The sequence below is a fragment of the Lagopus muta genome, chromosome 1, assembly GCF_023343835.1.
Source record: "Lagopus muta isolate bLagMut1 chromosome 1, bLagMut1 primary, whole genome shotgun sequence".
Classification (NCBI taxonomy): Eukaryota; Metazoa; Chordata; class Aves; order Galliformes; family Phasianidae; genus Lagopus; species Lagopus muta.
Genome location: NC_064433.1, coordinates 76,718,302 through 76,733,383, shown reverse-complemented (window position 1 = coordinate 76,733,383; position 15,082 = coordinate 76,718,302). Strand labels below are relative to the sequence as shown.

At 42.1% G+C, this 15,082-nt stretch overlaps 2 protein-coding genes across 3 annotated transcripts in view; both read left to right on the top strand.

Annotated features, from left to right (window-relative positions):
- Positions 1-5,237: 5,237 nt before the first annotated feature.
- LOC125695634 (uncharacterized) lies at positions 5,238-5,834 on the top strand. The gene has a single exon (XM_048950358.1). It carries the CDS (start codon positions 5,238-5,240, stop codon positions 5,832-5,834), a length of 597 nt encoding a protein of 198 aa, XP_048806315.1.
- The window catches only part of MAN1A2 (mannosidase alpha class 1A member 2), a 138,408-nt gene continuing 128,846 nt past the window's right edge, over positions 5,521-15,082 (top strand). For both annotated transcript variants that reach the window (XR_007375139.1, XM_048936200.1), the window contains exon 1: positions 5,521-6,298. Coding sequence is in view for 1 of the 2 variants with exons in the window: in XM_048936200.1 (XP_048792157.1) it covers positions 5,991-6,298 (308 nt within the window). In the remaining variant the exon portion in view is untranslated. The remainder of the gene's footprint in view (positions 6,299-15,082) is intronic.

Here is a 15,082-nt window from a genome sequence, read left to right as displayed (position 1 = left end):
TAATTTCAATATACATATATATAGAATAAAATCACTTGAAAGCAAGGAGTGAAATTGGATCTCATTAAAAAGCGGAGTTAGTGAAATGGTGACAGATGGGTCATGCTGGGAAGAAGATCATTGAAAAAGACTGGGATAAGTTAGTGAGTTTGCAATTATAAAGCATGTGGCTTTGTAATTTCTAACCCCCAGTTCTGCAAACCAATCAGTGCATTTGGATCCATGTATCTGCAGGGAGGCTCACTGAGACAAGCATGAAGGTCTGGATAGAGCAACAGGCACACGCAGCTATTCCAAAACATAGCTGTAAGGAAGAATCCCTCTTTTCTAGCCAAATTCTAATTCACCCTCTCCAGAATGGAAGAACACTTCACTATAAAATATAAAACTGCATTTCACACTCCCCTGTACCCACTAACAGATCTGGGCTAGAATTTTAAGTAAAAATATGAGCCTTTCAAACATGGTTTTTTTGATCTTCCACTGTTGAGCATTGCCCATATCTCATTATGCCTCTGGCAATGGAAGACAGGTTTTTAACTATGTTTCTAAGAGGGCTCTGACTTTCTTTCACATATAATGTGGAAAATCTTTATCTTGACTTTAGTAACAAATTTGGCAACAGGAAACTGTAACCTATTTACTTAGAATACTCTCATCTCCATTATTGTAAAGATGTCTTAGTGATTCTATTTTTAGGACTGTGCAAATAGGGCATTAATCTTGCTTTGCTTTTAGAGCAGATTGTCTTTGAATGTAAAATGTCAGATGTGTGAGATTTGTGTCCATCTGTGCGATCAGCATGATTTTTATTTCCAGAGATTGCTTCAGTCATCGAGTCCCATCATCTGCAAACCCAGGGCACCATGCAGATGATGCATGTAAGTCATTATACATTTTCTTCCATGTGTTTAACAAGCTCCAATAATTTTAGGATGTTTCTTCCATGGCACTCTATAGGCAACCATTTGGTTTCAAGGTCCTGAAACAATGCATTTTCTGATACTTGTTTCTAAGTGTATTTGGAAAGCTTATTTTCACTTCCTCAGCCAAAGAATGGCACTGCTGCTGCTGATCCCAACTCACACTCTGAGACTGCACATTTTCTTTTACAACCCAATATTTGTGCCAGATCTGTACCTCTGTTCAGGAGTTATTGTGCCAGAGTTCAGTTTTCATAGCTGCAGATTTACTGGCAGAGTGTAACGATCTTGCATGGTTCCAAAATTCTTTTTTGATGTGCAAGTTTCTTCACGCCTTAGGGAAGCACAGAAGAAAGCAAGGGAGTACTTGATACAGTAGAAAATGTGTGCGGGAGGCTGATACTATAGGAGGAGCTGGCGTCTTAATAGTGAATCAGAAATGCTAAGAGAGAAGGATGTCATGTCAGCAAAGAATGGGAGGATGAGAAGTTTGAAGTAAAACAGCAAAGACAATTGCATGCAAAAAAAGAAAAAAATCTTTCCGTTAGCACTTTGAATGGAGCAGAAAAGTGCAAGACTGCCTTTGTGAGAAGCACACTCAAGGCCTATGGGGAAAAATTTGGTTGAGGTGATGAAAGAGAAAAGCTGTGCCTTTGATATGTTACATAGAAAAAACTCAACAAGGTGTGATTCAGAGCATGGATATGAAGATATAGGGGCATTTCAGAGCAGAAGATCATGAATGGGCTATGAGCCTGAATTAAGAGAAAACTATATGCTCTACCTTGATCAAGTAAGGAAGTAGGAGAATAGGATTAGGGAAGTGTTAATCATCCTATAGCCACACTGAGGACAAACAAAGGCTAGCCCTCATCATGCAGGTATAAGGGTAAGTGGTGTTTAGAACAAAATGGGGTCTGAACTGAAGAGGTAGATTTGTGGAAAAACTATATAGAAATAACAGTAAAATATATATTTATGCACGTTCAACAGCACAGGGAGTATGCGTATAAAGAAAGATAATAGCCCAAACACAACATCCTGTGGAAAAGCTTGGCTGGAGTTTTTTCCAAAGCAATGATGATTGGAGGGATGAGATGAGAAATGTGAAAACAGAATCACAGGAATCATTAGAGACAAAATTTCACGAAAAGTGTGCTCTCTGGAGTCCAGTCACAGTCAGTTTAGATGCCAGTTTGAGCTCTGTCAGATTGGCCACAGAACTTCGGGATCAGAGGAAAGCCTGAAAAATATTTGGAAAAAAGAAGCTTTGAAAATAATGACTGAAGACAGTGTGCCCAGATTGTGAGGCTTAACAGGACCTTTCTGACCATTTCAAGAGCAAGGAAAAAATATGAGAACATTGTCTGAGCCATCTGCACTGTCAAAGGAAAGTCAGACTTATATTTTCTACCTTTAGGAAATGTGAACTATCCTATTAAGTCTCCAGAAATGTTGGCTTGAGGAAATTAAGTGACCTCAGTGCTGATGAGCAAGCATTTTTGTACTTCAAGCTCCTGGTTACACAAGTAGTCAAAGATAACAAAGCGAAAACTGGAAATTCTTGGTTCTTATGAAGACTTTTAAGTTTCAGCACAAGGCATTTATGAGAAAGTTCTGGGCATTTATGAAAAAACACTAATAGATGCAGAACCTATATATTGTATCACAAGCTTATGAAAACAACTAATTCAATATCATTCTATATTTAATGTTGTTCAGCTACAGAGCAATGCTACTGCAGTGTGGAAAATCACTGGCAGGTTTACAGGGATATGCATATTACCCAGTATGACAGAATCAAAGGATGAAAAATGACTTGTAGACTATGGTGAGAGCAAGAAAGTCAAAGTATGCACAAAATTGAAGAAAAACTTCATCATAGTTTAGACACAGTTTAGACACAGATGCTTTAGAATTTGGAAAGGTCATCATAAACTCCGAAGCCTACAGAAATGTCATTTCCTCGCCATGAGCTAAACATGAAGAAACATTTTATAAAGAAATTGGAAGCTTCTGCTCAGTCTTTTAAAGACTACAAAGCAAAAGAAAAACTAGCAGCTGGCAGAGAAGAGTGAAGTAAAGGCCAAAATGCTGGACAACAAAGGTCTTCATGGACTGATCTATTTTTTTCAGACTATAATAAGCAATTTAACAACTGAAGAGGGGAACATATGTGAAGATATATGGCTTCACCAGATCAAAGCTAGAAGACAGATGAAATGGCCAAAAGGCCAATTGAAACCTGTTGATCAACCACACTCATCCTGTATAACAACAAAAAAACGTTATTTTTAGATGCTGTGCTAGTTGGAGTGCATCATTGTAGCTTTTACTGATCTTTTCATTTATGCTCTTTCTCTTGTATCTCTGTCTCTTCAATTTTTATTACCTCATAGCAGAATTTCACACTTTCTTCCCATTTTTGACTAGCGTAAGATTAGTGACCAGGGTTCATCTGTCTGCTGCACGGATTTGTTATAGGTTCAGACAGTAAAAAACAGCATAGAGAAAGCAAGAACATGGAAAAGTTTAGCTGGGTAAACATACTGGAAAGGCCATTCTCTATGGCAAACTCTGCAAAAACTCTGCAGCAAGGTGTGGGTCAGAGCTTGGATGTGAGGACATAGGGGACTGACTTGAGAAGAAGAACTATTCTCATGCAGAAGATGGCCTCCTTCACATTAATCAGTTAATTTCAGGTAATCTGAATGACAAGGTTTATCGATCTGGATATTTCTGACCCATGCTTATGCCACTACATCTGACCATTGCGGTTTTTCAATTAGCTGAGCTGCTTTCCTTGCCTGGAGTTGTCCCAACTCCTGCGGGATAATTTCCATGGTATACCAGACTGAACCAGAAGCTGAGAATTATTGTTCATTAATGCAGCATGTCTTGCTTGACTTGGGATATTTTTTCATATGCCAACATAATTCCTCAACTTGGGATGCTGCTGCACACCTTAGAAGTCCTCTCCAGACCAGGTAACTGTACTTCTGCAGGCTGGGCCAGCCTCTCTGTCTCCTTGGCTGTGATTCAGCCCTTTTTGATGAGCTCACTAAGCACAGCCCACTCAGCATAAACTGGAAATACTCAAGACTCCAGTGATCTTGCGAAATCTAAAAACACCCTACTTTGAAAAGAGATGGAGTTGCACCTCATCTCCAAAAGTTATGGACTTGCTATTGCTCTTTTAGCTCCTCTGAATAAGGCCCTGCAGACATCTTCTCCAGGCTTTTACCTCCCTATTGAGTTCTGCATGAAATCTTTCACAAGGAACTTGGATTTGTGCATGCATGCAGGCAGGGATGCATACCTGCACGGGGAAATAGGGTCATGTTTAGTATTTGTACAAGGTAACTCAGGTATATTTCCAATTTTGTTTTGGGGACTGAATGTTTTCCTTGCTAACTATACGGTAAAGTATTACAGTTGGTATTCCCATGTACAGAATCTTCATCTGATCCACAGATTATTACCTACAGAGGAGGTAATTTTATCATCTTTAAATGTTCTATTGTGGGTTTTGCAGGAAAAAAATATTTTGCATAGGAGCTGTCTGGCCAGTTTTGCAGAAAAGGACCTAAGAGTCCTGCTGGACACCAAGCTGAGCATGAGCCAGGAATATGACTTCACAGCAAAGGCTAATGGTTTTCTTGGCTGCTTGAGGCAGAGCACTGCCAGCAGGTTGAAGCAGGTGGTCCCTCCCCTCTGTTCAGTGTTGGTGAGGCCACACCTGGAGTGCTGGATCCAGTTCTGGGTCCCCTGGTACAAAAGGGACATGGACATCCTCAAGAAGAGTCCAGAACAGAGCCACCAAGATGCTGAAGGGCCTGCAGCACCTCTCCTGTGGTAAGAGACTAAGAGAGGCTGTTCAACCTGGAGGAGGCTCTGGAGTATCTCATCATCTACAAAGATCTGACAGGAGGATGCACAGAGGACAGATCCAGGCTCTTTTCAGTGTTGCTCCCTGCCAAGACACTGAGGCAATGTGCACATGCTGGGACACGGGAGGCTCCCTCTGAACGCCAGGAAGCACTTCTGTGCTGTGCAGATGATGGAGCACTGGCACAGGTTGCCCAGAGTGGCTGTGGGGTCTCCTCCTTGGAGATCTCCAGAAGGCACCTGAAGGTGGGCCTGAGCACCTGCTGTGGGTGTCCCTGCTGGAGCACGGCTTGAGCCAGATGATCCAGAGGGCCCTGCCAGCCCCAACCGTGTGACTGTAACTTTCTGCCCTCAGCATAAACCTCAGCCCTCTCTCAGCACTCCTGCCCCACCATTCCCACTTGTCTGAAGCTTTCTAGTCTCTCCATGCGGCCCGGACAAAGGCGAACTCTGCCGCACACGCGCGGTGAGACACGAACACTCACACTCTGTGAGTCGCTATCCCAGAGACCATCAGAGACCCCCAGAAACCTCCCCGCAGCCCACAGACAAGCCCGCCACCGCCAGGCCCCGCCCCCCTCCTCTCCCTTCCCTTCGCCTCCCCTCCCCTCCAGCCAAGGAGGCGGGCGGCGTTGGCCGCGTCTTCCCGGAGTCCTCGCTTTCCTTATTGCGCTTGCGCCTCCTGCCGTCTTCGCGCAGGCGCAGGAGGGGCGTGGAGGGGGTCCGGAGTGCAATTGCGGCGACCGTACCGGCGCCGCTCGCCGTTCGCAGCGGGGCGGTGGGGATGAGCCTCCGCCCGGCCCGGTTCAGAAGACGCGGGCAGAGCGGCACCGCACGCCAGACCGGGCCCCTCGCAGCCCGCTCGCCGCCGCCAGCCCGGAGCGGGGTCGCCGCGGAGCTCGAGGAGCGGCGCTGAGCGGCGCTGAGCGGAACCGCCCGCTCAGGCCCTGTCGGGCGGCGGAGGAGCGGGAGCCGTCGGGGCGGCCAGGCCCTCGCTCCCCGCGCGGTGGTTGGTCGCGCTAGGGGGGCCGCGGCCCGGCGCCCGCGGGGAGGATGGTGAGGCCGGTGGCCGCCCCTGCGCCGGGCCGAGGGGCGACGGAGCCGAGGCGGGCCCGGGTCGGCCCCCGCCGGGGCTGAGGGGCTGCCGGGGCGCCCCGCAGCGCGGCCGTGAGCGGCAGGATGAGCGCTCCCGCCCTGCTGCCGCTGGCCGGGCGCAGGCTGCCCGCCCTCAACCTGGGCGCGTCGTCCTTCCCTCACCACAGGGCTACCCTGAGACTGTCGGAGAAATTCATCCTGCTCCTTATCCTGAGTGCCTTCATCACGCTGTGCTTCGGGGCGTTCTTCTTCCTGCCCGACTCCTCGAAGCACAAACGCTTTGACCTGGGGCTGGAGGACGTGCTCATCCCTCACGTGGACACCAGCAAGGGGGGCAAGCACCTGGGAGGCTTCCTGATCCACGGGCAGGGGCACGACGAGCACCGGCACAGGTGGGTGCCCGCGGGTTGCGGGGCTGGGCTGGGGGAGACCGCGGTACGGAGGGCTCCGGCTGTGGGCTTCTCATGTTCTTTACGCCTTCCCCTCTGAGAATGAAGTCCTCTTTTGTTTGGCGGATGGAAAAGTTAGGGCTGCTTATCGTGACTGGCGAGACTGTCGGGCTGTCAGCTGGAGACGTTTCGTCGATGTGGCTGTGGAAAGTAAGAGCCTTTCACATGTTTCCTGTGTCTTCCCAGCATGTAGTTTCGTAGTGCTATTCTGTCTGCCCTTATGTTCTCTGGATGAATGCAAACATATATTTTTTTTTCTTTTTTTTTCTTTTTTTTTTTTTTTCCCCTCAAGGTGGTTTAAATTGTAGCCTGGCTAGTGAGGGCTGCAAGGATCTGAGCTCTTCTGCAGTGCCAGTGGTTATTTTCTCACCCTGGACCAGTAGTATCAGTCGTGGGGGAAAGTGTGTTTGTGTGTGGGGGAGTTACATTATGGTATTCGGAGAGATAACTTATGTGACTTCAAAACTGCTTCATCTTTTCAATAGGTTTTACTTGCTTGCTCAACACATCAGCTTGTTGGTGGATAGTATAAATTGAAAAAAATCTGGTAAAGCCTCAGAGCTTCTGTATGAAATCTATCAACCTATGGTATGCAGGAGGATGTTGAGATAGCGTAGAAGGCATAGCCATCTTTTTTGGCCCTTAAAATCCACTGTTATAATGTTGTTCCAAGCAATTGGAGATGTCTGCAGTTGAGTCTTCTTAATTGTGTTAGTATGAAGAAATCAGAAATAAAATAGTAGTTAACAGTACCAATGATCAACGGCATCCTGGTGGTAGCTTTTTGGGGCCACCTGAGGCTGTGTGCAGTGCAAATGTCTCAGTGTTCAAGACTGGGTTATATGAAGCTGTCTTCAAAACTGAGATTTCAAAACTTAAATGCATGGTTTGCAGTATATTTGCTTCTAATACACTTTAATTGCTTAAATCACACCTTTGTGTAAGATCTCTCCTTATGCTAAGGGTGTGTAAAATATGGTAGCAATGGGTGATAGAATATCTGCTTTTCAGTATTTCAATATAGTGGAATTTAAGGAAATGTTACTTATGCTGATAGTATTCTTTCAAGAACTATTTAAAATAAATCCAGTTGACATGATATTAGAATTTCTTGAAAGTTATTTTTGTAGATTAAAAGGGAGGGGTGTGATTGCCTCTTATTGAGAGAGGTCTACCTGAATGCTGTGGTATTTTTCCTCGTGGTACCTCTGCTGTTGGATGTCAGAGTTTATCATGAGCTCTTTCTTGCCGACTCAAAGGGTATGGATGCTTAAAATTTAACAAGAACCTCTTTTGTATGTGATGTTAATTGTTGGTACGGTTAAACGTTGCACAAAACATGGGCTTTAGTGGTCTCTAAATATACTGTTGAAGTTCTCATCTTTCACTGTTTTTTTTTTTTTTCTGGTGATCTCATTTCTTAGTTAGTTTCCCCAGTCACGCTAGTACATACTGTCAAAATCAAGTTTTAAAATAGAAGACAGATGAAACAAAACGGTCAAAATTAGGTTTTGAAATAGATGACAGATTAAACAAAAACGAATTCAGCAGCAGTTTTCCGAACTCCAGCTGTGGCTGTTGTACCTTATGTTGCCCAGTAGATGGGCCATAGAAAAAGGAGTTTGTTAATGCTGGCATTTCTGAAGTGATGCTCCAGATTAACCTACTTATGTGGATTCTTTTCAGGGTTGCTTTTTAAGTGTGATTACTGACACTGTGAGAATATACAAGTTTTATTTCACAGATAGATAAACAAAATGTGCTTAGCTCTGGTAATAAGTTAAAAAACAGAGTCCAAATAAACATTAAAAGCAGTGGTTACTGTGTCATTGGTAGACTCCTCCTATAGTTCCTCTATAAGCTGTGAATATGTACTTTTCCCCACCCCCATCCAGAGTTGTCTCTGTCATGTGCAGGTTTTATGACCGCCTTTTGTGTTGCAATTGAGCAAAAATAGGTGCTATTCCTATTATTTAGGACTTGCAAACCACTAGAAAACGCTAAGCATATCTTAACTACTTAGAAATGCTTCCTACTTGCAGGACGCAGTGGGAACACTGCGTTTAGAGATTAGGTTATGTACTTTCCTTCTGGAGCAACTTCATTGGCTTGTTACCTGATAGTGTTATCAATAGATATTTGCTTGTGTGGGGTTGGCATGGTGACTGTTGTCCTGTAAAGCAACGCAATTGCCTGCTGACGTTTTCAGTGTTTACTTACTGCTCCTGGATCCTAGGAATCTTGACAGTGTTCTTAGAAAGCAAAGGATCTTTTAGATAACTTAGCTCGGGATGAAGAACTTTGTTCAGCTTACCATCCAGGAGTAAAGCCAAACATCAACTTCTCTGTAGGTGTTACTTTTTGGATGGTACCAGGGAGTTGAAGCAAAAGATCAAGGTAAAATAACCTACTGGATTACTGTTCAATGTGTGCACTGTAATGTAAAGCGTAATAATAAATTGATAAGCTTTTTGCAAGAACTGTGGGACTTGAGAAGGAACCAGATTAAGTGTCATTTATATGAGGTATGCACTTTATCATGAAGTGACAGGTGTGTTTGTTTAGTGGTTAAGGAAAGTTTATTTGGTGACAGTTGGTATTGATGCAACTGATATTTTGGGTGTTGGAAGGACTGCAAGCTGGTGCTCATTTTTAGCTATATATTTCAGGGGAAGCTCTTCGCATGTTCTTCCAGGCTAATATGTAGGGATATTGGAAAGGTTTGCATTGCAAGATCATGCCCTGGAGAGGAAATGATGAGGACTTCTGAAGTTAAGCACATGCCTGTGCTTCTTAAAAATCCCCTTCATTTCCCCCGGATGAATTTCTCTCTGTTTCAAATAGGATATTGCAGAAGTTCTGGAATCAGAGAGGTACAGCGTTGAAGAAAACAACATCTTTGCCAGACAAACTTCTGTCATTCAAAATTTGGGAGAAGTGATGGCTGTTTAACACCACGTGGCAAACTTATACATCTTCCTTGCCACAAAACAAACAAACAAACAAAACTCCACCAAAAAATAACAATAAAAAAACCCCAACAAATGTTTAAGTTGCTTCTCACTTCACAGTTTCTTTCCCACTATTTTAGGTACTTTATTCTTCAGTGCTGTCTGAAAAATAGCTTTGGAACCAAACTAAAACATTATAGTTTCTTGGCATTAATGTAAACAAATGAGAATGCAGAGACCCTGTAATCTAAATATATTATATATTTAATCATAGAATCACAAGGTTGGAAATGACCTACAAGATCATCTAGTCCAACCGTCTCCTCATCGCCATTGCCACAACTAAGAAAAAGTTAATCTTTTATAAGAAATTTGCGAAGCCTGTGTGTTGAGCTGATAAGTTGCTGTGTATTGCTTCAAGTCATGATTCCTGCCTGTGCTTAAAAGTAAGGATTGCTCTCCTGTCAGCAGCTTGATAACAGGTGCCAGTAACGCAGCTGACCACTGCTCTGCCTTGGCCTTGCTGTGTGAGTGGGTACACATCAGTCTAAATCCCACCTGTGACACTGCTCCTATGAAGCTAAGGTATATTGGCTTGTGTGTTACGCAGAAGTGATAAGCTCAGCAGTTTGATGTGGCCAACAGTGGGTCAGCAGCTGGGTGGCAGTAGTTTTAAAAGCATTCTTTCAGTTCTTTGTTTTAAACTAAGACAGAAGGTTTAGGGTAGATATTAGGAGCAAGTTCTTCGCACAGAGGGTGGTGACACACTGGAACAGGTTGCCCAAAGAGGTTGTGGATGCCCCATCCCTGGAGGCATTCAAGGCCAGGCTGGATGTGGCTCTGGACAGCCTGGTCTACTAGTTGAAACTAGATGATTGTTAAGGTCCTTTTCAACCCAGGCCATTCTATGATTCTGTGATTCTTTGTTCTTGATTTCTGATTACTTCTAAAGGGCAGTAGCTGCTACTGCTGTACTTCTCAGTGGTGTAAGTGATTGTGAGGAGCTTCTTTATGCATTGAAATCCTGCTACTATTCTTAATTTGAAAGACTTAATGTGGTTCCTTTGGCTTCCCTTACCTTCTGTGGTCTATGTGGCTTACTTAGACGTATAAGTGGGTAGGGGAGTAAACTCAACCTTTATTACTCAGTGTGATTTGTGTCTCTTGTCATCCTCTTCCTTGCCATCAAGAAATAGCTGCATAAAGCCAACTTCTGCTCTTCTCCCCCTATGTGTACTTGAGACACAGGTCATTAATGCAGTTACAGGTATTGGATGTTATGATTCAGAGAACTTGCTTTTCCCTTGAAAATTCAGAAGCAGCTGTAGCCTCTGGGACTAAAGTCATAGTCCATCCAGTTTCTCTTTACATGATGCTGAGCCTGTTGTCAGAACACATTGTGTAATGTTTGTACAGTATGGGAGTCAAGTGCAAGCTGAGGTGCTTTGTAGAGAAGAGGGGGCTCCCGGGTGCAGGAGATGCAGGTCTTCCTGGTGACCCTGATGGAGCTGAAGACCACAGGAAGAGTGAATTCCAGGTTAGGGGTCAGAAACATCTGTATTTCTAGCACAGAGAAGTTCTGTCTTCTCTGTCTTAACTGATAAAAGTTTTGCAAGAATGCAACTTTTGCTACTTTTTTCAGTTGGAGCTTTTAATAATCAGTGTTGAGAAGTGATGCTGGTGTTTGGAGACTTCCAGAAGTCTGTTTTCTTTAGATTTCTTCCCCCTTATAGCCTTAAACTTGATTTTTTCCTGAAGTTGTACTGTGCGGCGGGAGAGGACGTCCCCTCTTGTCTTATTTTGCAAGGTTGTGCTGAAATAAATGCATGTAGTAGGCTGAGAAATGCTTTCATCTTTGAATTACAAAATGCAAATTCCAGACCATCTGTATAGATGTCCTTCCTCCGCTCCCCCCATCTGCTTAACAGCCTACATCAGATGTAGAGTGTTTGTTTCTTCGAGTTATCATGCTGTACTCCAGTTTGACAAAGCATTTCTTGCACCGTGGAAGAGAGTTGAGAGCTTATTCTGCAGTTCTTATCCTTTCTGTTAAAAAGAAAGAAACAACACATTTTCTGTATTATCTATGCTTTGTATGCATCCTGGAAAATGATTAGGCGTGGGAAAACTGCAGAAAGCCTGCTTGCTGGATGTAGGCCAACTAGTGGGTGGGAGGCAGCAGCACTTTGGAATTTCATAGATGGAAATCTCCGAAGAATTGTAATGTGAATGTGGTTTACTTTATGGCGTTTGCAGGGGTATAGGCAGTAGTAAGCAATGTGAGCATGGTGTGCCCAGAGAGTTCTTGCATTTTTTTTTTGTTATTGTGACTACAATATATTAAATACAAATATTTCAGTGTTTCTCTGCTAGAAGTTGCAGGCTGTTGCTTCCTTAAAGCAAGTGTATGTAAATTTAATTACACCAAGACGTCACCAAATTTGTACGTGTGCATGATTTTGAAGCAATGGAAAGGAATCTTAATATTGGCAAAAAAGAGGGAAGACCTTGGAAAATTTTACTGCTCTTTTATCTTACCGCTTTCAGTTTAAGTGAGGGAAAGTTTGGCATTGCTCTGTACATGAAATGTTTGAGCACTACAGCATCGTATTTTCAGTTGATAATCCTTTTAGGAAGATTTCATTAATTCATAACTTATCTCTGAAATTTTGTGGAAGTATATGTTAATATTTTGCCTTAGAGATGGTTAGAATTTTTTTTCCCCCTTTTTAAGTTTTTCCCCCAAGAAACCTCTAAACTCCGAAATGTGATCAAGGTCTACTTCACCATCCTGTACTGTTATTTTTATTTGAATGTTCAGAGACATTTGGTCTGATGCTTAGAGAGTTACTTCTCACAGCAAAGACAAAGTAGGAACTACAATGCACGTGTTTATAGCTTGTGGGATTTGTTCTTTTGCCTTTATTTCCAGTTGTGGAGTCAAGTGAATGCTATAACATGTCTTAATTTGGCACTTCAACACTTCATTACTAAAATTTAGAGGGTGTTTTTGAAAGCTAATTGTTTTTAAAAACAGGAATGTTCAACAAGCTAAAACTTGGGCAATGGGAGAAATAAATATCCCTTCCATACCTCCTTGAACTTTGAAATGAAAAGTCTGAGGGCTCTAAATGCAGCATATGATTTTAGCTTTTTCAAAGCGCCTGTGTTTACAATGTAATTGTGTCCCTCTGATTTGATCTATATGACTTCTGTCTTTGAATTTCAGAATTCAACAAATAGCATTTATTTTTTAGTACCTGACCAGGTTTATTGATGTTTCCAAAACGTTTTGAGAAGATACACTATAGGCTATTTGTTAACCTTCTGTTCTATGTTGGAAGCTGTTCTTTAAGGCATCTAGCTTTTGGTCTTAAGCAAGTAATGTGTGTAACATTGTGCTGTAGGTTTACCTGTAGTGCTGACTCTCTTCTTTTGTTCAATCTTTTTTTCTATGGGAAGCAGAGTGACCTATCAAAATAAATATCTACTTACTTGTGCATATCTAATTGCTAATTGTATGAAAGAAACTGTAATTAGAGACAGTGTTGAAAGGAAGAGCCCAAGAATCACCCATGAAGCCTGATTAGTTGCTGGTCAGTCTGTCTGGATGTGTTACAATGGTTGTAGGCAACATTGGTCCAGATAGCTGAAGGATACTAACACATGAAGTGCTGGGCTACTTAAGTTCTGCTCCTTGCAGAGTTTGTTTGTCCAGATGCTGATTCTTATTTATGTTTCTGCCTTGTTGCCTTCAGTTTTTTGAATGCTTTTTAAGATGCAGACTCATGAACTAGATTACCTTGTAATATGGTATTCAGCTTAGTTTGATTAATATTTTATGTGCGCTCTTTTACTTGTTAGTTACGTTTCAAGCCTGGAGAATGTTGTAAATGCTTCTCCAGCCTCTTGCCATAGCGTCTCTGCTGAAGCTTACAGTGGACAGGGAGAAAGTCTGAGGTTTTCACCTGGCTTAATGTTATGCAGCCTGCTAAATATGCTGTAAACAAAGTTGTTTACAGCTTTAAGGGAGCACGTATGATGAAAGTATTTTCTTGCTGCAACAAGACTTAAGAGCTCTGAAATATGATTATTAACAACTGCAAGAAAAAATGGTAATTCTCACATTTAATGTATGCTGTTAGCAACCAGCAAGGCATTGATAAGATCATGTTCATCACCGTTCAGGTTTAGCACTGTTTGTAGGCTAGAAAGGCATGTGAGGTTTACACAGGCAGGCTGCTTGGGAATGTTCTCCTTCTCCTTACTGCCTTTCTCCTGAAACTGGTGGCATGTTCAGACATCTGAAGTGTACAGTCAGGCCACTTATAGGCAGATGACTGTCGGTGAGTCACACTAATCCATTTCACTTTCTTGTGATACAATAAAGGGTAATTGCAAGGGTGAGGAAGCGACCTCATTTGTGAGAGAGGCATATCCCTTTAGTCTTGGGAATGGGAAGATCACGTTTGCTGTGAGTAAGTAATTAAGAGTAACTTAGAGAATATGCCATTTCCTCAGCATATTTTTCATGTTGTTGTTATCTCCAGGAATTTACTGCATTTTCAGTATTTGCTATTTTCATTATAGAAGTCAGGGATGCTGCTTTTACTCCAGAATACTTGCATTCTTACTGTAGTGCATTTAACTTTTAATGCAGATCTGTCTTTCTGGACCACGAGCTTCCTGCTTGTTTTCATTGTTTTCATTGCTTTGTGGAATTAGATATTATTGATGCTTTCAAATTAAGCTTGAAACAACACCTGCCACTAAACACCTAACCCTAATCTGAACTTGTGTGGGGTGGGAAAAGTTGTGGGAGTATGGTTTCTGAGGAAATAAGGAAGTTACCTTTCCTAGATAAGATGTGGTCTCTTCTACCCCATCAACCCTGTGTGGTACAGAGCCCCAGAAGTCTCGATTCTGTTGAATCCATGTTCTGCAGTCACGTTTTCTGGTATATAAATTCAGATGATCTTTTATTCTATATTCAGATGAACTTTTCTGCTTATTTGGGAGGTCAGAATACAAGAGCATAGGTCAAAATCTATGGAGATAAGAAATGGGGTTTCTGAACAAACATTAGTGGAGAAAATAATCTAGTGCATTAATACAATTTACTTAGATTTGCAGAATTTCACAGAATATTTTATAAGTCTTTATAAAACAGTTGTGAGAAAAAATGGTGTGAACTAATTTGACAGAGAACCATGTTTCCTGTGACCTTTTAAATCTTTTGTTAATCAGGTTTATCTTGAAAGCACTGAGGACTGTTTTACTCTAAACATAATAATTGCAGATGATACGAGTATGTCTGTTTTCCCAGTGCTGTAATTGCAAATCCTTAGTCTCCTAAAGGCACCTGTTTTGCTGTCATCAATTTCTGTTTGAGTGGAAAATGTTATCCAAATTATTAAATATCTCTTGGATTGAATCCTGAACTGCAGTATGCTATGATCCAGAGAAGAAAGTGCAGCAGAAGAATAGTCTTCTGCATCATAGAACTTGGATTTTACAAAGGGATAGTTACATACAGTTAATTCAAGCTTGTATATTTTCTGAATAATTTCACATTCTAGACATTGAAATCCATGGCTGTTTAATATCTTAATGAAATCTTTGAGGAAGCTACATTCCTGTAAACAGGGAAGTTGAAACAAAGGAGAGATTTTTTGCGGTTTATGAATTAAACAATTTTTTTAAACTATATCCCTGTATCTAATACATTGCTCTATTTTAAATCAGTTATTAATCTGAGCTGTTACGTATTGACATT

Excerpts from the sequence above, each read along its gene's own strand:
- LOC125695634 (XM_048950358.1), top strand. The coding sequence starts at position 5,238 with ATGCGGCCCGGACAAAGGCGAACTCTGCCGCACACGCGCGGTGAGACA.